Below are 21,789 nucleotides of genomic sequence, written 5' to 3' on the forward strand. Positions count from 1 at the left end.
CCCGTCTCTCTCGCTCCTCGCTTTCCAAGAAGATAGAACTCCAAGAAGGAGAGGAGGGAGAAAAGATAGGGAGAGAGAGATGGGCATCAGACATCCCAAGAGGGAACCCCTCGTCCCACCTCCGCAGGATGCGAGCCCTAAACCCAACCCTTGCCCTATATCTGTACCGGCCACCGGCGACGAAACGGCGGTGGCGGCGGAGGTGGGGGTGGATGTTGAGGGGTCGGAGGAGGACGCGGCATTGCGTTCTGCCGCTTTCCTGACACGGGAGGAAGTGCTTCGGCGGAGATCGCGGCGGCTGAGGCAGCTCGCGGCTTGCTACCGTCGCCATTACTGGGCCTTGGTGGAGGAGGTGAGGGTTAAGCACAGGGATTACTACTGGGAGTACGGGAAGAGCCCTACGGAGGAGGCGGCGGCGGCGGAGGAGGAAGAAAACGGAGAGGGGAATTTGTTAGGGTTAGGATTTGGGGAGAATGGGGGTTTGAAGAAGGGTGAGAGGAGACGGTGCGCGTTGTCGGGATGTAAGTCGAAGGCTATGCCCTTAACGAGGTATTGCCACCCGCACATACTGTCCGATCCGAAGCAGACGCTGTACAAGGCTTGCACTTTTGTTATCAAGAGGTATTACTTCTGGACTGCGGAAATTTTCTCTTTCTAGGAGCACCTCACTTTTTGTTAAGGATTTACTATGGCATGCAAGAATCTAGTGTTGGTCATGTGGATCTCTCTGAATATTTCAGTGTTCTGCTTCTTGAATATGTGCAATAATGCAGATATTCATTCTTATTTGTATTCAGTTCCATCAGTGTTGACCTAAATAAATATATTTTGAAGTCAATTGTGTGATTTCTTAATGATCTCGCAACTCCTAGGACTAGTCATCTAAGCAAAGATGTCTTGAAAGAGACCTAGGCCTATGGCGTTATACAACTTAATCATCTAAATGCATCTGTAACTGCGGAAATGAATGCCCTTAGTACCCAAGTTCTGTCCTTCATTTATGCAATGTCTTGCTTTATCCCAGCATTTTGATGGTAAATACAAACTTTGTTTTTTTCACACAGTTACCGTCCTTCTTCCTTCTCTTTATATGTTTCTTCAGTAACTTCTAGAACTTGTAATATCTTCTTGATTCATTCTCTTATTTGACTATTTTTCTCTTTTCTTGGATCTACGTTTTAATGGTATCCTAACTTTTGGTCTGTGTAATAGTTAAAAAACCTATAAACATCCTTAGTCCTGTTTAGTAGCATGTTCTGATTTCTTTTCTTTAAGTGGATTTATATATTTAACTTATTTGATACCAGGCAAAATATGGAATAACTCAGAAGGAAAATGGTATGTAAGAAAATCTCAGTCGCCAATCTGAAGTTGCCTTCAGAATGTAAATGACGTAAAACTAAAAATATATAATTTAAAAAACTGTTAGTTGAACTTGCTAGGGATATAAAAATGATAAAAATGGAGAACAATGATTGATAAACTAAGTGGCCATTCAATAGGTGCCTTTATTTATTACAAAACAATCTTCTTAGAATATTCACCCACATCAGCTACTCCTTTTGGTGATTTGTCAGACTTTTTTCATTTATTGTGGGGATTATTTATTTTTCTAACATCTAGGAGTTCGAAGGTTTTTCAATACTTTGAGACACCATTAACCTGTTCTATTATTTTCTCCCTTTTCTTTACTTGGTTCATAACTTCTCATTCCTCTCTCTTACTTTAATCAGAATGTAAACCTTTTCTCCCCAAAATCCTGCGGAATGCTTTGCACCTGGATCATGTCTCTCATGTATGTTAGAACTGAAACACACATTTAAGGAGTTCTTATGTGGTGCCACGTAGTTCTTATTTCATTTATTCCTGAGACATATAATGGGGCTTGTCAAATTGTAATAAAGTTTATTCTACGACATTGTAAAGAATACATAATAGCCATGTTGTTTTCATGAAGCCCTGAAGTGCATGGATCATATCTTGAAGTAGGAAACTAAATGTTACCAAGTAAGTTTATATCTTGGTAATTCATTTCATTATTCTCATCTTCACATTGTTGAGATTGGTCATGGTAAATCTATAAGGCGCATAGAGGATGAAATGTCTTTAATTGGTCAAGTCTACTTTTGATCAACATGAATGGACTAACATTTCAGTAATTCAGGTTATTTGTTCCTACGGCACATTAAATCAATTTATTAATCGTGTTTTTATTTTGAGCTTCCATTACCTTTGTGAACTCTTACTTATAGTTACTAATTATTTCTATGGTGTTATTCTATTAGTGCACAAACAGGGCAAATTGTATGTGGGAAGCCAGTTCTAAGAGCTGCAACACCCTCACTCTGCTGTGTACACTATCAGAGGGCTCAGAGGGGCATCGCTCAAGCTTTGAAAAAGGCAGGACTTAATATGTCCACAAGCAAGACTGTCCCAAAATTTAGTGTCTTAGTTGCTGAATGTGTGCGCCAAATCCAAACCAGAAGAAGAGAAGCCTTGAATGCTTCAATGGGCAACTTGACTCATAAAAATGAAAAAGTTGGTTGAATATAAGTTGTTGACAACATGACTTGTGATTATGAAGTTATTTAGCTGTCTGTCCTAATTTTAATCCTTGGAAATTGTTGAGACAGAGTTGGAGTCAACCAGATATGAAAATTGACCAAACACTCAACAACAACGGGAGATATTCTATCTGGTACGTAAGGCATGCCAAGAAATCTATTGGTAATGCATAAGTTGCAAATTTTGTCACTTTACTGTCCTACTCAACTTGCATTTTTAGCTTTTATTCTTAGGTCACTAAGGGCCTGTTTAGTTTGAGTTCAGGGATCCCTAACCTGATTCAGTAACCAAATATTTTTTTATACCTAACTAAGTTCACTTTTAAAAAAAATTAAGACTAAAAAATGAGACCAATTAATTAAGTTCGGAACTTAACCTCAGACCAAAAAAGCTCCAAAATCTTAGCCATTTTAGTAGGCTTCTTTAGAGCTGCATATTTTACTGCTACAGTCAATTGGCAGTCTGTCTCTGAATAATTTTCTTTCACTCTATCTCCATTTCTTCATGCTGTAGAATAATTGTATGGTTGCTCAAGTCCTTGGGCTCTTCTGGGGCAGGGCATTGAGCAGCAATTCACCAGCATATCTGCAAATCTATTTATGCTTCTTGGAGCTCCTTGGGTGACAGCTGACGAATTTCTCTTGGTTGCAGCTAACTTGGGTGTAACTCAACCTGCTTAGTTCCACTAACTTGGATCAAGCACCAAAGATTTTCTCTTATGTGGTCCACCTTCAAAGGTGATATATATCTGAAGAAATCATACATACTGTGGATATTCACACACCACTTTGAAAGCTATGAGCTCCCTGCAGACTGTTTTGTTCTTCAAGCATGGGATTTGATTATAGTGCTGGTGTATCTGATGGCATAAAGTGCAGTGGGTTGGACATTGTGCATATTGAAATAGATTAGAAATTGTACAGTGCAGTGTTGTTTCTTTAATGATGACTGCTCATTCTTATTATTTTTTACTGCAAGTGATTGTCTCGTAAAGTTTGTGCAACATGAAATCTTTTCTTAAATTTTGTGATGGATTCATTTATGATGGGACTCAAAGACATGCATTATCTTGAAGAATTATCAACTTTCATTTTATTCCTAATCTTTTTATGTAACTGTACAGTGAAGCTTGATAACTCTTGCCTACACAAACCTTTGTAACTAGAGAACGAGCTAAATAACTTCCTCTTGAAGTTGAGAAGAAGATTTGCTGTCACTATATCTGAAGCAGTCAAGGTTTCTGTTATACATTCTGTTTTCCGCATCTTGCTGAACACTGTTCTGGTGATCTATGGATGTAGAAGAGAGGCTTGCTCATAATTCATGTTAACTGGTTTCATGAGTCACGCCGTGCATGCAAATCAACGGACAAGGCACAGGGGCTAAGCAAATCCAGAAAGATGTAGGCTTTCTACCCAATTCATACTTAGACAAAATCACCTGCACTCCAAGCAGGTATGTTGGTACCCTTTTTGTTTCAATTTTCTTCTTCAGTTGTCTATTGTGGTCATGGATTCTTACTTGGCTTCTTGACTATAATATTGCTACTCTATACAGCATACTTGACAACTAATTAACTATGATTGTTGCATCTGAGAATCTCAGTTAGATTGTTGAGTTGGATCTGTCTTACTAGTTACATGGAACTACTTGGAGATCCATTGCATGTCGCATATGTGCACCACTTTTGAGCGGCTAAAGAGAACATGGACTGCTTGGGGTGATATCATATTTGTTGGTATCTTATCTTCTTGTTCATGATGGTTTAATTCTAGAAGACTGCTACAATTTGAATACATGATACTATGATAGCAGTTGACAATGTAGAACAATGCATCACAGAACAGCAAAATTGGGTGCTTGAAAGCTGCTAATGAGTTGGTAACAAGCATGCTTAAGCAACCAGATTGAGTAGGATGCATGATAGTATAGTAGGTAGTCAAATTGATGATGAGAAACTGGCTAGAATTGAATCCAATTTTGCTTGGGACTCCTGAGGAGGTCTCTCTTAAGGAGCCCTATATATTCTAAGACATTTACTTATTAGTTAATTTTTATTTATTAAGACAACCAGTGGCTTGCAAATAGGAGAAACTATTTTTGGATTGTTGATACTTACCTTTGAACCTGCATCTCATTAAGAATTTATGGAAACAGATTCATCAGATTTAACCAACTAATCTTTGGTGCTACAATTGCATGTGTTATGTAAGCCATTTCTGAAACTTGAACATAAGAGCTCAACCTTTTTAGGTATCTTGTGAATTATGTTGATCCACAAGGTAGAGGGAGCTATTATCACTACTTCTACAGGACTTCAACTTATGTCCCAATTGTCTCATTGGTTACTTGACACTTCCAAGCCATCCCATGCTTTTCAAGAACTGGACTTGACATTGATAACACTTAATTCTCTTACAAGATTGCAAACCAACTGAACCACCCAACTCAATTCTCTTATGTCCCAACTGTCTCATTGGTTACATGACACTTCCAAGCCATCCCATGCTTTTCAAAAACTGGACTTGACATTGATAACACTCAATTCTCGTACAAGATTGTGAACCAATTGAACCACCCAACTCTTTTCAAAAACTGGACTTGACATTGATAACGCTTAATTCTCTTACAAGATTGCGAACCAACTGAACCACTCAACTCGATGGATTATAGGAATCCTAATCTTGCATTAAATCAAACACCCACGTGAAGCTTGTGTGTCTTGTCCCCATCATCAATGTTAATATAACCTCCAAGTTACAGTAGTTTGGTTTTGTGCCATGTGGTTTACCCTTCATCCATGCCTTTTATTATTTTCATCTTTTTTCTTGATCCAGATGGACTCAGGTCTGCCTGTATGATAGGAGAGGTCCTAATAATCCAATACCCACTGTTCTATTCCAACTCACGGCTCATTATGCTAATATGGGGTGTAAGTTTTATTTCTTCAATCACCGGACCTCACTAATAACTGGAGAAATCTAAACACGGTCTGGATCGCTGGGTAATTTAAGCATTTATGAGCCCCTTGCATGTGGAATACAGCATCCCCTTAACATCAGCATATAGAGATGTTCCAAACTACAGATTCCCTATTTAGAAGAACTTGATTCCAATTTCTTCTCACTCCAAATTATAACTTTCTTAATCCCATCTGTTGTGCAAGCAGAGGGAACAGAATATTTGGTGCATACTATTTATTTTAACAATGCAAGAGTGTCAACTTGCATGTACAACTGTTTCTAGTGAAAAGAATGTACAAACCTCTTTATCATGAGAGATTTGGTTACGTGGTTCTTCCAATAACATTGGCACATGGCCACCTGCCTGGGTTTGTCGTTGTCGTCTCATTTAATGTTTTCTCAACGTGATAGAATGGACATCTGCTTGATTGATTGTGTGGTTCTTTCTTCTATATGATATTTATCTTTATTTCTTTGTGACTTCCTTAAGCCAGGACAACCATTAAGTTCTCTTGAAAAACTAATTTGTTGGGTCCTTCTTTGTTATTTTATGTAAAATGGTAGGGTATGGTGTGCAAATATTGAAGATTAGGAGTTGAACTGCAATTTTGCTTGTGTATGGTGTTATGTGCAAATTTTCCTAACATTTGTAACATTGAAAGTCCATATTCAGCAAACATGTCCATCTAGCTCTATGAATAATGACATACATATGTTCAACCTACAGTCCTGGAACATAGAGATTTCTACTGCCATCTGCCTGCTGACTAGTGGGGAAGGTTTCTAAGGGCTTGATATCATCTATCTTGAGAGGAGGTGCTAGGCATCGCCGATGGAAGCAATATATGCATGTATTTGCAGTTTGGGCATGATGGAGAGGACCTGTTTATTATGATGAGGAGATGGCAGTTGATGCACACGACGGCTACCATTTTGCCGTTTAAATCCACACGCTTCTTTGGTTCCTGCCGAGCAGAAGATTTGGCAGTCACTTGTGAGCTTGGAAGGGTTGATATGTTGAGCTCCAAGCTCAAATTCTGGTGCTCTTCTTCTTTGGGCCTGATCCAACTCTTCTCCATGGTCTACCTGTTCAAGTAGTACATCCTACCCGACTGCCACCAGTTAACATGGCCGAGGTTAGATATGCACATGATGTTGATGTAACATTGTACAATATTAATACAGTGAACAAATTAGCAGTACTAAACGACTGTTGGCATTCTCCATTTTGGTAGGAACAAAAATTAGTGAAATCTTGTGATTCTTTCATGTAAACTTTTGTCGGGTACTGTTAATGATGCATCACAGACTATACTATGTACTCTAGCGAAAGTATGAATAGAAAATATCTTGGAAGACTAACAAATTTAGTGCAATTTTTATTACTGGGTCACACTGTGGATATGCATTTACACTTGCTAGCATCTAGGGAGAGAAAAAGAGAGTACTTGTAGGTCCAGGTATTGCTCCCAGTCCAATGGCAAGGGTTCATTACTAAGCTGAAGTTGTACACTAGTTTGGGAGAGTGGCTCATCCCACCTATTCCTCCTCTTCCTCTTCCTCTTCCTCTTCCTCCCAGAGAGAGAAAGAGAGGGTCCTAGAGATAGTTCTGGCTGTTGGTCTATCTCCTTCAAAGCCTTGCCCCTCATTGCCTTCCATGAGCTTAAACTCTCCCTTTGGTAGCAAGAATTCTTTAATCATTCTCCACAACTATGATGTAGTGAAGAGAGAGATGGCATATTGGAGTAGAGTGGATGGGTCATGGAGGAGGGTATTTAAATGGCCTTCTTGACTTCATCCAAACCTATTAAAGTGGACAACTAAGAGTGCCCTTAAATGCCTTTACTTCATTCCTCCTCTTGACATTAGGGGAAATTTTTCTTTAGCCCCTCCTTTTTCTGTTTTTTTTTTTTCAGTCACCTCCTTTTTGTTTGGGCCTCATCTAATCCTCAACTTGTCCTGAATAATATACCATAATTTAAAGCCAATTAACAAACTAGTGTAAGTTGCAACAAGTGCTACTTCATATTGGCAATGACACTTGAAAGTTGGACGACATAGAAGATATTTTCAATTATACTGGCTGAATTTTTAATGTGGCGTGATGCTCATTTATGACCATACCTTCATGATGGAACCCTAATTCACTACACAGGGATGGAATATGGTTTACTTTGTTTGTCTTCATATCTTTAGGCATCATTTGACCACTATGTATACCTACAACATATTAATTAACTACCATGGGATCATGAACTGCTCCTTGTCGGTGACATTTAAGACAATCTCAACTATAATTCTAATGAACAACTAGTCATGAGTTCTTAACACTATCATAGTCTGGTAATTGAGTTCTACTAGCTTATGACAGAGAATATAATTTTATTTTTCTTCGTATAGTTTGAATTTGGCTTGGCCTGATTTTTAAAAGGTTTGGCCGGTCGATCTAATTATTTAATCTATATATAAAAAAAATAATCCAAATTTTGAAGAATGGAGTAGCAATTACGATATTTTAAAAGTTTTATGTCACGATTACATAGAAAATTTACATATAAATTATTAATAACAATCTTTTTTGAACTCTTAAAGAGGATCCTAGAAATTATTCATAATTAATCATGAAGTTAACTGACCACCAGTGCCAACCACACAATTTAAATTTTGATCTTATATGCATCAAACCAGTCCTCAGACCACAAACTGATCTTTCCAATTAAATAAAAATTGTGAATTTAAACTGATTTGGGTTCTATAGTGGTCCGATTGAGCAACATCGTAGTCGTGTTCTTCCTACATTATAGTTAGCATTAATTTGACAATGACTCTTTATTTCTGGATGCTTTGGTTTTTAAAATAATTAAGTATTAATATTAATTATATCATATAGACTCTAATTTTTATTTTTCTGGACAATTTTAGCCCCCTCAACTATCTAATAAAGCTCAACGCTTTTATAGTATCAATAAAAAAAATATCAAATGAAAAATAAATTATCCCAGAGAAGAGCAGCGAGGGGCTATGGTAGAAAATTGCGAATATAATATTGTTACGTAGATAGACTGGATAAGATTAAAAAAAGGGTATCTTGATAATATTGTTAGCATAATTAATTTAATTTAAGAGTTTGGTTAAGTTCAGTGGATCAAACAAATATTATAAACAAGGGGTGTAAACCATAATTATATATATAGTTAGGGTGTTAAATTCAAATTTCCTATTTTTTTTTTTTTAATTTAATTTGCATATGAGAAAGATTCTCTTCTCCTTTTTATGGTGGAATATCAGAGTTGGAGAAAAGAGTTAGTAGTTATCGCCTTTTGGCTTTTGGTCCATATGCTTTGCACGTATACATCATTATCATCAGTCATCATCATCATCCATCCAAGTCTTTTTCCAGCAAATATGAGATCGATCAACTGCTTACAACTTACGTATGTATGTCTCTTTTTTATTGCAACTTTGGTTCTTGACTATGAGACAACCTAAGTAGAATTTGATGGATTTTTATGTAAGTGTACGTTATGTTATCTGATATACCTCCTTCCGCCGCAGCCGTTCTCTCTCTGGCAGTTGAAGTACAGGGCGGCGACCGGCGGCCCTAGGTTATACAGAGCCGCAAAGTCCCTGGTGATAAAGTTCGGCCTCCATCCTGGTGCGTCAATGGCCTGCGGGTCCGATTGCTGGAATAACACGAACACAAATCGATGAATTCCCGATGTCGGCCGTGGACTCTCATAGCTCACGATTTCATTTCCTAAAGAATATCACCGGTCAAACTTAGGATATCCGCATCGGTTACTCTAAAAATTTAAGCTGATATTTTTTATAAAATTATAAAAAATACTAATTGTTTTATTTTTATTACCATCAACATTGTATATACTAGAAAATATTCAGTTATTTTCAAAACTTAAAAATTAAAGTATAAAGTTATCTACCTAAGGGGATAATGATACTATTGTACAGTGAGTTAATTAAGCATGAGTATTATAGTCATTATATATATATATATATATATATATATATATATATATATATATATATATATGACAATGTACGTTAAATGGACTAACGACAAGATACTTTGAAGATAATAAAAGCAAAACAAAGAGAGAATAAGCTTTTTCTTTCTAACTTCCCATCAACCAAATAAGGAGCTCTTTTTCACTCACCATAACTAGCATCAGTAGATTCTGGGATGTCTGTCACCAACCTATACATATCACCAACAAAAGAGAAGAGGTTAATAGCTAATGATATAATTTACTCTTCCCATAAGTTAAACGCCTTGGCAAGTAAACAAAGCTTATTAAATTATAATCAAGTGTCATAATGACAACAATTAAATTAAAGGCTACCAGTGAAGATGCTCCCTTTTGGTTGGATTACTTGGGCTTGGTGCATCAGGGTCTACCATAACCTAGTGAGGAGATAGATACTCATGTCATCATCTTTTATAATAAGTAATTAAAAAGAAAACATAATATTTCCAAAGATAATCCTGTTGTGATGTTTCTAAAATATAAGTTTGTGAATCAAATACATTCTTTCCATTGTTTGAAAACATATCGATAGCTAACATGACACCGGTTTAACTGGGACACTATTAAGTAGCGATGGATACTCACAAGCGTGTAGAGGTTACTGGTGTTCCTCCCTCCTATTTCGATCCTCGGTTTGCTTGCAACTTGCGACGGCTTGAGCTCCGACCCGACCGTCATTTCTCGGTTGTTGTACAGCACCCTCAGCGACGCAGACCTAACGAAAGGGTCGACCACGTCGCCGACGATGCGACCTACGACGAGGGGATCCCTTGACATAGTAAATCAATGAAGGGGGGGATGCAGAAAGCTAGCTCTCAGGTTGCGAGATAACAAACAAGTAGACTATATATATATATAGTGTGTGTGTGTGTGTGTGAGAGAGAGAGAGAGAGAGAGAGAGAGCTTGATGAGCTTGTTACAAATGCAAGCCAAGTGATGGTCATGTGATCTGGAATCTAAATTCTTTTCTTTTCTTTTCTTTTTTCTTTTCTTCTTCTTCTTCTTCTTCTTCTGGATAGAGAATTATTTCCGTTGCTATCACAAGAAATATCGGTAAGGATGGCTGTCCACCCTTTTGACTCTCTACAAAGGCCAGTGGGGGATTACAAATCCACCCATGGTGAATAAAATCTTTAGAGTAGCAGCCAATCTTATTCTCTACAATCTAAAGAACCATTGAATGCATCATGCCTACTGCAAAGAAAAAAGGATGCTACCTTTTTGACCTCGCTCTTACTACGAATTGGGACCTTTTAGCCGCAAGATTCTTTGAGACTCAAAGGTGATGATTTGTGTGACATCAGAGCGAGAGAGAAAGGGAGGAAGACTCTTCTTTGACTTCAAATCGAGTAGCATGGCATTCACATGCAGAAAGAATGGCGTCGCAGAGAGGATGAACGTAGCCAGTGATCAATGTGAAAGAGATAAAGATTATTTCCGCCGAAAGATGGAAGCAATTGGCACGGAGAGGATGTACGAAGGAAAGTGCATTTTCGAAGGATCGTCTCCCCTTCCACGAGATGCTTAATATTTTGAATTAATTTTAAAGGCAATTTGCATACCACACCCTATGCTTCTTCTTCTTTTTTTAAATAAAATTATAATTTACACCCTATATTTTTTACTATTTATAAATTTAGTCCTATAATTTAGCGCATAGGAATGGAAAACACTCTGCTGTTAAATCTATTAGGTAAACTTAATTAAACTTTTAATTTAAGTTAACTATACTAAGAAGATTATAAAAATATCCTTAGTCAAATTATACTTACCTCAATCCAAATAAATCGAAACTATACTAAGGACATTTTAGTTATTTACTCTAATTAACTAAATATTCTCACGATGTTAATTTAATTATAACTTAGGATATCTTCTGCACATATTCGCTAATTATAGAGCTCAATTTATAAATAGTAAAAATATACGGTGTAAACTATAATTTTATTACTAATAAATATTTTATTACTTTTAAAAATAATTTTATATATATATTAAATGCCTTTTGTTTGACTTTTAGAAACAAATCTTGAGAAGTGTTTGCATTCACTAAATCTGCCACTAAAAATGGAATTCTTCTTATTGCTATCTATTTCTTTCCTTGGTTTGAAGAGCCAGGAATCTCCTGCCTTAATTTATTGTTTCCATAGAATGTGGATCAAAGGAATTATCCATGGCCAGAACTTAATTGGGCTGCAACATAGGCATCAATTGTTAAGAAAAAGGTAGCAATATATTCTTAGATGATTGTCACTAATTACCTCCATGATACTTAGCCTAACCTAAATAAAGGACAAAATCTGCATGTAAATCTAATGAAAAGTGGATGCCTTAAGATAATTATGAACCTAATCTCCAAAGTAGTCACCCTAATCCTTACTCAAAGTCAAACAGGATCCAAAATGAGCTTAGAAAATCAAATTGTATTAGTTGTTTGGGTGGTAGAATAAGCATCAAGTTAAACTAGTATAATGAGTGATAATACTGGTTTATACTATTCAAACAACAGTTTATTCCAAAACTAATTTAGTAATACTCATTCTTTTCTTCCTCTCCTTCTCTCCTCTTTTATTCAATATTTTATATTTATCAACAAAATCTAGTTATTATTTTACCATTAAGAAAACATTTCTATGCATTCAAATTTTCTCATTTCCTCTCCTTCTCACCTTATTTTTTCTAAGTCATGTGAAGTGTACTTATTATATCACTATATTAGTTTACAATCCAACATCATATTAGCATATTAGCCTAAAAACAATTTAAAATTTTGTTATTCAAATATACAAAAGTGAGCATAGCTATATTACTTTAGGAATTATTCCACACCCAAGACTAGATCACTTATATATATTGCCTATTTAATTAAATATAATGTTTTAAACTGAGGATTTCTAACAACCAACCAATCTAATGGCTTATACCCAGTGAAATATCTCTCCTTCAACAGATGAACTATCCAAGTGGTTTGAAATTAACATGAAATGTCATCATAGGATATGAAATAATCCTCATTTTGTCTTTATCAAATCCCAGTATATATGAATATTTATCATTAGACTAATAGATTATGTTTTAAATACCTCAAAAATACACTAATGTTATCACAAATACCTTAAGCAATTTTTTAAGATTAAGCTAAAAATAATAGAAGAATTAGTTGTTATTAAGTTAAAATTAACTCATAATATATTTAATACCCTAAAACTAAAATATAAAGATCGAATGATAAAATGTTAATAATAATAAAGGCAAAAGATAGTATATGACCCAAAAGGTCATCAAAATCCAGTGGAGTGATATGAAAAGAGTTCACAAAGGTGTATTTAAAGTTCATATAGAATCTATGAATGGCATATACTCATTTTTAATGATGATTTGATCAGGAATAAAGTGGATTGTCATATGGGCATCTCTCACACTGGTCAAGGATTGAGAAAACTAATCAAATCAAAGAGATAGCATGCATATCCATTATTATATTAGATTTCCTTTTTCTTTTTCTTTTTCTAGTTTACTTTTAGAGAATTGTCTGCATGCTAATATGTCATTCAAATCCAGATATTACAAACTTAATACACATAAGTTCACAATCTCTTACACTTAGGCATTAACTCTCCTCCATCCACAGAAAAAGTACTCATGCTATATATTTGTAATACATGAATTATGAGGTCTACATGGCAAGGAAGAAGGAAATTATACGTTAAATATTATTTTTACATTAGGAATTTATGCATGGGTTGCTTGTTGCTTTTATGAAATATACTACAACTTATATAAGAGATAGATGCATAAGAGTCTAACTCTGTTATTAAAAAAAGAAGAAAAGAAAACTAAGGATATCTCTGCATGATAAAGTGGAGGGGGGAAAAAGACATGGCATTGGAATAGGAAGGAGAAGTATTTGATACGCAGAGAACTTTTGCAAAGAGATGCTCAGATTGGTGAAGATGATTAGATAAAGCAAGGCTTTGTTTATTATTTACTTGAGATTTAGCTGTAGATGCTCTGCTATCAATTATCATTTACTGATAAAAAAAAATGTTTATTAATTATAAGTTTATGTGTTAAAAAATAAAAATATATGATGGAAGATTATAATAAATATATAAATATGCCATCTCTTGATATATTATATATTTTATGCAATTTCGTACCTAATTTATGGCAATATTTTTCTGATCTCCTCCAATTATCTCCATTTGTATTACCAGTGCACACGCCATTCCTTTCCCTCTCCGAGAGGTAACGAAACAGCTACAAAATAAATCGGGAATCGCGTTGGGAATCGAGGGAAAACACGTTTCCTCCACCTTCTCTCCCTTGCCCAATCTTTGGGCCAATTCCTAAGCTCGCTCGCTCGCTCGCTCCTCCTCCTCCTCCTCCTCCTCCTGAAGGAGAAAAAGAAAGTAATTTGAATAAGTAAATAAATAAATAAATAAAGGGAAAAGGGATGAATTCCGCCGCGAGCGCTGCCTCCTCGCCGGCGCTCCTCCCCCTCCACCGCCACCTCCGCCGCCGCATCCCAACGCTCCCCATCTCCTCTTCCCTCTTTCGCCGCCGCCCCAACAACCGCTCCCCTTCCCAGGACCGCAGGCTCGGCTCCTCCCTCCCCCTCGAGCGCCTCCGCCGTCTCGCCGACGCCGCCGATGAGGCCTTCCGCGACCTCCGCAAATCCTACCGCGTCGAGCGCGGTGACCTGATCGTGTTCTCCTGCCGCCGATCGTCGCTCGTCTTCGTGGGGAACCTCCTCCTCTGGAGCTTCGCGGCCGTTATTGCTGTAAGGGTTCTGGTGTGGATCGGATTAGGGTTTCGGTGGCGGCGGTGGGGTTTTGGTGAGTGGGCGGCGGTAAGGAGGAGGGACCGGAGCTTGGGCGGGAGGGAGGTTGTGGTGGGGAGGAGGAAGTCGGAGGGTTTAAAGGTTTCGGTGAATCCTCTTTCGCCTGCGAGAGGTAGTTTTGCCGGGAATGGGAAAAATGCGGTGGAGAAGCGTGGGAGGAGGCGTGAAGAGCTGCCTAAATGGTGGCCGGAGCTTTCGCCTTCACCTTCGCCTTCTCCGGCAGTGGATGTCCAAAGAGAGGAGTTGCAGAGGGAGGCTAATAGATTAGTTCGAGGTCAGATTTCTTTTTTCTCGTTATGGTATTATTTGAATGAAATGGCTGTGAAATAATTGAATCTTCACTAGCATTCAAGATGGCAATGTTCTTGTAGTTAACTCATCATTATATTTTCATCAAACTCAAGATTGGATTACTCGTGAATTGGTCATAGTTGATGGAGATTTTATTCTGAATGTTATAATTCCAGTCAGTATCATGTAACGGCTCTATAATAAATTTATGTACTATATTATGAAAGTGTTGTTATGGACTAAATCTCAAAGTTATTTCTTTGATTAGTCCTTAAAAAATAGTTGTGCTCGAGCTTAATTTTTTTTTTTCAGTTCAGTTATTTAATTTCTTTCCATCTTTACATGCAAGGTAATTGAAGCAATAAACGAGATATGGTTTTGTTGATTTCAATTGTTCATATTTTTCTCTTCTTTTCAATTCTGCAGGTAAAGTTACTTCTCCCCATGTCTTGATAATGATTTTATAGGAGCTCCTTTCCTTCTTCCTCAGATCATTACAAATTTACCTGTCTCAGCAATCATGGATAATAGAATGAGCGGGAAGGATTATAGATACGATGATATGATTCAAGTTAGTTCCTTTTGCCTTATTTAAACTTTTTACAGTTATATTTTTGCAACTTTGTTTGTAGTACTAATTTATGTTGCAATTGAACTTGTCAGGTGTATACCTAGTATCATTCCATTTGTATGATACGGTTCCAGATTAGGGTAGTGTTGAGGTCCTAACTTTATCACATAATTAATTAATTATAACCTCTTCTGTAAGGATAAAATTGTGATACATTATATACTACCTTACTATTGCTTCTTTGATTATATACTACCTTACAGTAGAATGAAAAAAAAGAAGTAAAATGGAAAAACTGAGTATTCAAATTGAGATTCCAAGTTTATAAAAGTGTTTGCAGGTAAAGTACACAAAACCAGAAACTTGAAGATAGTTTGAAGTTGACAAGCTGGCCTTGTCCATCTAAAAAGTTTTTCTTTTGGGATAACAACCAATATTAATGTGTTCTGAGATGCATATATCTTTATTTTGAATAAAAGTGTTGATAAACTTCAATCACTTGCTGCATCCTAGGTTAACTGCTCTAAATTTGTTTGCACAGAAAGAATGGAACTTCCTGAATTTATTTGATCTATTTCACATTTACTTGCCTGTTTTCTTTGATGAGAGCAGCTACGGGAATTATGCAGACTTTCTGGTGGAAAGATATCCTTTGAAACAGCCAATGCACGTGATTCTTTTTACAGGGCAGCCATAGACTCCGTGCTTGAGATTTGCAGCAGGTATTCTCTTTCTCGTATGCCTGATGGTTTGAGTTGTACATTCTTTAAATCTCTGTTCTTTCTGTTGCTACATCAGGTTCTGTTTAATATACTTTTCTACCGGTTAGTTGGTTTGTCTTTTGCATTTTGATTATTGTACTCTTTATTTTATTTTTTGACTGTTTGTGGATAACCAAGAGCAACACAAACCACTGACAAAGTACAAATCAATGGCGAGGATGTGAGAACATTCATTTCTGCACTTGCTGATAATATCGGACTGCCGAGTTTCCGTGCTGCCACACTTATACGTGCAGCTGTTGCTGCCCGCACACGTGCATCTTTCTTGCAATCTTGGGTAACCTTTTGTTTTTCTCTTATTGCAAGATGGAGAATTAAGGACATACTAAGGCCTTTCACACTAAATTTCTGATATTCCATTTAATTCCAGTAACTTTAGCCACTAAAGATGTCATCTTGGATCAGGCATTGGAAGCTCAAGGGAAGCGATCCGAAGCACTAGCGGAACTACTAAAAATCGGTGTAATTCATCAGATATTCCCTCCAGAAGAGCAATCTGTAAGTAATTGGGTTATGCTGGCTTCTCTAGTAGCTGGTTCAATATTGACTGTACTTCTCTTAATGTAATAGTCTCTTAATTGTACATATGAAATGCTGAATGTTTTTACGATTAGTTTTTGACAAATTATACCTGAATGTTTTTGCTTATCATTCCTTTTATTTTCTCTCAGTAACCAGAGTGCTTTTTTCTTTGGTAAAACAATGTCAGTTTTTCTCTGGTTGTAGATATGTTATTAGGGTGATAATGTTGAGGGATGGTATTACTCACAAATTTAATTGTGCTTATCCCACGAAAGGAGTGATTATGCCATAGAGATTGATTTTGTGGAAAGATGCATGAAGACATCAAACAACAAAATGAGAAATGAGAAATTTGTAATGACAGAGATTAATGATGGCAAGAACAATTTGACTGATGAATTATGTGTGCACGATGAATAATCTTATATAAGGCGTTAAATTTTAATTTAATGATAACAACTGGAATTCTAAAGAAAAAGTCAGCTGTTCGTTATTGCCAAACCCCATTTAGATGAGAAGGCCTTGAGGACAAAGATGTTTCTTATTTGTTTACCTTATAGAGGACTAATATGGTAGATAATTAGTATTCTTTCAAGACATAATATATATATATATGTTCACCTGTCAAACCAGCTGTAATAGCATTTTGTAACAGACGGATCTTTCGAAGATCACTTAGCTTAGGTACAGTGACGTGATTGAATTTGTTTGTTTACAGCCAGAAATGGAGATGGTGGCCAGTGGTATCAAGAAGAATCTACAAGCTGACCAGCGCAAACACTTGTTGACTCTTTATAGAGGCGTTTGTGGTGCTGCTAATTGCACTACTGTAGCAGAAGCTCTAGATCTGGTAAGCAACCCTTCTGCAACACTTCTTTTCAGTCATCTTTCTAATGGAGTTTCTTGCTGAATGAGTGGTGTACAGTGCTAAGACTAGTAAGTTTTACTTGTGCATCTTGAACAATCATCCCTATTTTCACATGGAATGAAGTGAAAGAAAAGGTCTTGTATTATTAATAAGATACTAAAATAGTAAAATGCATGGATGATGTTCAACACTAACTTTTTCTTTGCCTCTAGAGCTATCATGTGCTATTTAATCTAACTAGCTTCTTTCTTGAAAATTTCAGAGATCATAAGACGCTGCGGTTAACTCATGGGAATATCACATATATGAGATTTTGCTGAAACAGCGGACTTTCCTGGCATAATCATGTAAACTTTAATGCAGGTGCGACCGATCAATTCAATGATTTGATCAGTGAGTCATCTATCCTCACTACATCTCCTGAGTGAAAGCTCCACGATTAGTTCCAACTCTTTTGGGATAGTAGAAAATTTCGATCCCATGGCATTGTTGATCTCTCGAGTGCTTCACATACAGTTCCATTCACCTGATGAAGTGCAGTCCTACTTACATGATATGATTGGTCACTCCATTTTGTTTCTCTAAGATGAAGTTCATATTTCTTCTGAGATGCAAGTTACCAGTTGGTTTAGGTCAGAATTTTTTCCATTTTTTTTTCTTTGAGAAAGTGAGAAGAGAGCCCCAGTTATACATTCATCGAGGTCATGAGATGAGTACCACCATTAGAAGATCAGATGTTAAGTGGTAACTTCTCAATTTGTAATTAGACAACCAAGCAAAGTTCTTTGAAACAGATGGTAACACTGCTGCAAAGGCAAACTTTAGCCTCCTTTTGCTCAGCGAAATAGGAATAATCTTATTTCTATATAGTAACAAAATAACAACTTAGTTTATTCTAGTATAGTAATTCATCATTTTTTTTAATCTTATTTTATTATTTCATACAACTTTTAAAATAATTTAATAATAATATATAATTATTATATTATTTTTAAATTAGATATCACTTAATTACACATCACTTTAATTATAATTGAGATTCCTTCTCTCTTATTTTGAAAGGCAGTTATGTTTATAAATATCTGTACTACTAATTATTGGAACGCATAGCTATGTATCATCATGCATTATATGGTCAGGTATTGTTACTGCATTGCCAATTGCCATGCATTGCATATCTATGCACATGTAAATCCATATTTATTCTTAATACATATATATATATATATATATATGAAGCATTTTAAGTTCGCATTTACATTCAATTATGAATATTTTTATAATTTGGTATAAAACATTACTACTTACTAATATAAATTCACTATTATTTTAATATTAACTTTATGTCAATTAGTACTCTTTATACTAGTATTGAACAAAATAATAAAATAACTTATACTGGTATCAGCTCTCTCTTTTTTTTATCATTTCTTCTGGTATTAAAAATTAGAATGTCTTATTCCACAAGTAAACACAACTTTAGATATTATATATCAACCACCACCAATTCATACATCTTCCCTTCTACCTGAGTTATCAAACCTAAGAATCTTGGCATAATCTAAGCTGCATCATATCTAGCAATCGCAATCTTAAGTTTTTGTTAATCTCTGTCATTTGCTTTGTGGTATTTATAGCCGACAGCCGCTTCTCCATGTTTGTCATAACCTTCATCTGGATTGCCTCTGCTGTTCTCTCTTCCTGCTGCAAGAAAAGTTTCTATAAATCAACAGATTGGAACACATTCATATATATATATATATATACATATATTTAGAGGAAATTGAAGGACCTCCAGGTCAAGAATTTGCTCGTTTAGAAGTTGAGAAGTTCGAAAACCGGAGGAGAGGAGATGATCTCCGTTAGAACAGTATGATGGTAGAAGGCTAGTTGTTCCCTCTGCTGCATTGCTCTGGCGAGGAACTTTGTCTAATATCGCGACTCGAGGATGAAGGAAACTTCGATGGCGATCTCCATCATAGAGAGATGAGTTTGGGATCACTACCAAGTTTGATATACCTGTTAATGGACAAATTGTTAGAAGAACAAGGCTTGGTTATGCATACAAACTTCAACCAGACAGTAAAGAGAAATAAATGTGAGGGCTGAACCTTTAAAGCCAAATAATAATAGCAAAAAGAAAACGTTTTATGGTATTTTATCTGCACTTCAGAATCCACTATCAATTTCAAATTGTGATCGTACTTGTTTATGTTGAAAACAATACAAAAAGATTTAGAGAGATTAGTACAACAAGAGAAGCTCTAAATTACCTTTATCTTGGTTGAACTTCTTAATTGCATTCCAACTTTTTGTATCCCATAGGCAAGCAGTGCAGTCCTTTGATGCTGAAATCAACCAAACTCCTCCTACACTGAATGCTAAAGCAGTAATTGGAGCCCTGTAGAACAAATAAGACTCTTAGTTCTAACTTAGTGTAACATCACAAGCTCAAGAACATCCAAAATCTAAAAGAATTAGTGAATGTATAGAGAGATAGATATGTGCTGATATTCATATCTATATGTAATTGGAGAAGAGAAGCATGGACTCCTCTCCAAGATTGTAGTCCTAATTAGATAGCTATATACCAGCATCATCTCTCATACAATGAGTTCACTGAATCAGAAAAACTTTTGATGATGCTTACTTATGCTCACACAGAATTCCACAATCATCCTTTGAGACTACAACTGGATCATCACTCATTCGAATAGCGAGTTTGCTGAGATATATTGCGCCATCTTCGCCTCCAGAAAACAGCAGTTGCTCTGCTGGATCAACAGCGATTGCAGTCACAGAAACAGAGAGGACTTGGGTCTGAAGTAGCCTCCCTGAAACAAGTTCTCTGACCTATACAACACTGAGAAAGATCAGCAACTTAACAGGGATGAGTACTCTGACACATACTATGGAGATTACATGAACATCTTTTAGATTGTTCAACCTTGCAAGTGCCATCAAGGGAGCTTGATACTAATACCGGATTCGAACCGCTTGATAATGTTAGCAGACCAGTGATATAAGATTGATGTTTTGACCAAATATGGAAAGTAGGACACCTTCTACATGCTTCATAATCTCCCATGTCAAGTACACTTGAACCAAAATTTGAGCTCAAGTTATGGAACATGACTCCAGTAGCACTAAAACTCCCTAGCTGGTGGATTAATCAAAAATTTGAAACCTGTAAGTACCTGATCATAGACCAAACACACACTGTGCCGTCTTCAGAACCTGAAACGAGAAGAGAATCATCTTGGGAAAAGGCTAAGCAGCTAAGGGACTTCTGATGAGCATGCCATCTCCTTAGAAGCCTTCCACTCATAATCTAGGAAGAAATTGGGAGATAATAGATTTGGCAAATCAGTAGTTCATTACTTTTAGGTAGATGGTCATTGTTACCGAGTTCAGCATCAGACATGCATCTCAAGCAGTACAGATTCATAATGAATATTCCTGTTCAAGATGTTGATGTCAAGATCACATATACTGGAAAGAGATGAAGTATTTACCTCCCAAATGTATGTATTTCCAGAAGGAGCTCCGCCGACAAGATACATACCATCCTTAGAGCTAGCAATGGGCACAATGGGCTCAAGAAGGTAGCTTTTTTGTGGTGCTTGGGGCTGCATATTAAGGAAGCAATCAACAATGGAACACACCACAGTATGTGGTACCTCAACTGATTAATGTTGAATTACTCATTGTATTTGTGCACAACTGACACCTTCTAAAATAAAGCAAGTTGATCACTTAAAAGTGTAGGTATAAGTATTCAAGATACTCATCATCCGAAAACTCAAGAGAAAAACTGCAAAAAGAATCCAAACAACAAGGCGAATTTAGGTTGATAGAGAATGATGAATCTATAAATAACACTGGGTTCGAACGCAGGATCCTACTTGAAAACACCAATTATTCTATCTCACAATGAAAGAGAATGATGATTAATATATTTCATACTTTCAATTGATTGTGATGGCACCTTGTTGAGATCCCAGAAGAAGATGGCACCCCCACTGCAAGGTCTATGCTTTTGAACTAGAGAGGCCAACAGGAAGTGACTCTCAAAAAACAGAAGGCCATGGGGTGATGCAGCAGAGTTGGGTATTCTCAAGAGCTCATCCCCAGTCTCAATATCCCACACTGTTATCCCTGCACTCTTCTCCTCACTGCACACCACCACCAATCCCTCTCCTTTCCTTTCCATTAACAAATTTGTTAAAGAGAACCTATCTATTAAGCACAAGATTAGTTTAGAGTAGAAGAAGATTTATATTGACTGCTTGCATTGTTTGCTTTGGACAAATGGATGGATAAAACCTTTTCTTTTTT

At 36.5% G+C, this 21,789-nt stretch overlaps 4 protein-coding genes across 4 annotated transcripts; 2 read left to right on the forward strand and 2 right to left on the reverse strand.

Moving 5' to 3' along the window:
- The first annotated feature begins 4 nt into the window (after positions 1-4).
- LOC140798237 (uncharacterized) lies at positions 5-6,898 on the forward strand. Its single transcript, XM_073152020.1, has 5 exons — positions 5-621; positions 2,286-2,538; positions 2,634-2,698; positions 3,217-4,020; positions 6,256-6,898. The coding sequence occupies exons 1-4, from the start codon at positions 80-82 to the stop codon at positions 3,218-3,220; spliced, it is 864 nt and encodes a 287-aa protein (XP_073008121.1). The 5' UTR covers positions 5-79; the 3' UTR covers positions 3,221-4,020; positions 6,256-6,898.
- Positions 6,899-9,055: 2,157 nt separating this feature from the next.
- Positions 9,056-10,351, reverse strand: LOC140798250 (protein VERNALIZATION 3-like). Its single transcript, XM_073152047.1, has 4 exons — positions 10,160-10,351; positions 9,890-9,951; positions 9,704-9,744; positions 9,056-9,285 (listed from the first exon to the last, which is right to left on the reverse strand). The coding sequence occupies exons 1-4, from the start codon at positions 10,349-10,351 to the stop codon at positions 9,056-9,058; spliced, it is 525 nt and encodes a 174-aa protein (XP_073008148.1).
- Positions 10,352-13,781: 3,430 nt separating this feature from the next.
- Positions 13,782-18,270, forward strand: LOC140798249 (uncharacterized). The gene is made up of 7 exons (XM_073152045.1): positions 13,782-14,691; positions 15,224-15,279; positions 15,892-16,001; positions 16,179-16,338; positions 16,467-16,559; positions 17,302-17,433; positions 17,714-18,270. Exons 1-7 carry the CDS (start codon positions 14,031-14,033, stop codon positions 17,720-17,722), a joined length of 1,221 nt encoding a protein of 406 aa, XP_073008146.1. The 5' UTR covers positions 13,782-14,030; the 3' UTR covers positions 17,723-18,270.
- Positions 18,271-18,869: 599 nt separating this feature from the next.
- LOC140798008 (protein ROOT INITIATION DEFECTIVE 3-like) lies at positions 18,870-21,675 on the reverse strand. Its single transcript, XM_073151721.1, has 8 exons — positions 21,440-21,675; positions 20,967-21,080; positions 20,649-20,782; positions 20,399-20,549; positions 20,102-20,304; positions 19,725-19,852; positions 19,244-19,470; positions 18,870-19,155 (listed from the first exon to the last, which is right to left on the reverse strand). The coding sequence occupies exons 1-8, from the start codon at positions 21,662-21,664 to the stop codon at positions 18,994-18,996; spliced, it is 1,344 nt and encodes a 447-aa protein (XP_073007822.1). The 5' UTR covers positions 21,665-21,675; the 3' UTR covers positions 18,870-18,993.
- Positions 21,676-21,789: the final 114 nt, after the last annotated feature.

This window comes from Typha latifolia, chromosome 11 (assembly GCF_019914945.1).
Source record: "Typha latifolia isolate L0001 chromosome 11, TyphaL0001v2, whole genome shotgun sequence".
NCBI classification, from domain to species: Eukaryota; Viridiplantae; Streptophyta; class Magnoliopsida; order Poales; family Typhaceae; genus Typha; species Typha latifolia.

What these genes read in the sequence shown, in the direction of transcription:
- LOC140798008 (XM_073151721.1), bottom strand. Translation starts at nt 21,664, where the DNA reads ATGGAAAGGAAAGGAGAGGGATTGGTGGTGGTGTGCAGTGAGGAGAAG. An exon ending in CCCTTGATGGCACTTGCAAG is followed by an intron (nt 20,305 to 20,398) that starts GTTGAACAATCT and finishes AGTGTTGTATAG; the next exon opens with GTCAGAGAACTTGTTTCAGG. An exon ending in AGCAAATTCTTGACCTGGAG is followed by an intron (nt 19,156 to 19,243) that starts GTCCTTCAATTT and finishes CTTTTCTTGCAG; the next exon opens with CAGGAAGAGAGAACAGCAGA.
- LOC140798250 (XM_073152047.1), bottom strand. Translation starts at nt 10,351, where the DNA reads ATGTCAAGGGATCCCCTCGTCGTAGGTCGCATCGTCGGCGACGTGGTC. An exon ending in AAAAGGGAGCATCTTCACTG is followed by an intron (nt 9,745 to 9,889) that starts GTAGCCTTTAAT and finishes TGATATGTATAG; the next exon opens with GTTGGTGACAGACATCCCAG. An exon ending in ATCTACTGATGCTAGTTATG is followed by an intron (nt 9,286 to 9,703) that starts GTGAGTGAAAAA and finishes GATATTCTTTAG; the next exon opens with GAAATGAAATCGTGAGCTAT.
- LOC140798249 (XM_073152045.1), top strand. Translation starts at nt 14,031, where the DNA reads ATGAATTCCGCCGCGAGCGCTGCCTCCTCGCCGGCGCTCCTCCCCCTC. An exon ending in GGCTAATAGATTAGTTCGAG is followed by an intron (nt 14,692 to 15,223) that starts GTCAGATTTCTT and finishes TACCTGTCTCAG; the next exon opens with CAATCATGGATAATAGAATG. An exon ending in TCCCTCCAGAAGAGCAATCT is followed by an intron (nt 16,560 to 17,301) that starts GTAAGTAATTGG and finishes GTTTGTTTACAG; the next exon opens with CCAGAAATGGAGATGGTGGC.
- LOC140798237 (XM_073152020.1), top strand. Translation starts at nt 80, where the DNA reads ATGGGCATCAGACATCCCAAGAGGGAACCCCTCGTCCCACCTCCGCAG. An exon ending in TGCACTTTTGTTATCAAGAG is followed by an intron (nt 622 to 2,285) that starts GTATTACTTCTG and finishes TTATTCTATTAG; the next exon opens with TGCACAAACAGGGCAAATTG. An exon ending in TGACTCATAAAAATGAAAAA is followed by an intron (nt 2,539 to 2,633) that starts GTTGGTTGAATA and finishes TTGTTGAGACAG; the next exon opens with AGTTGGAGTCAACCAGATAT.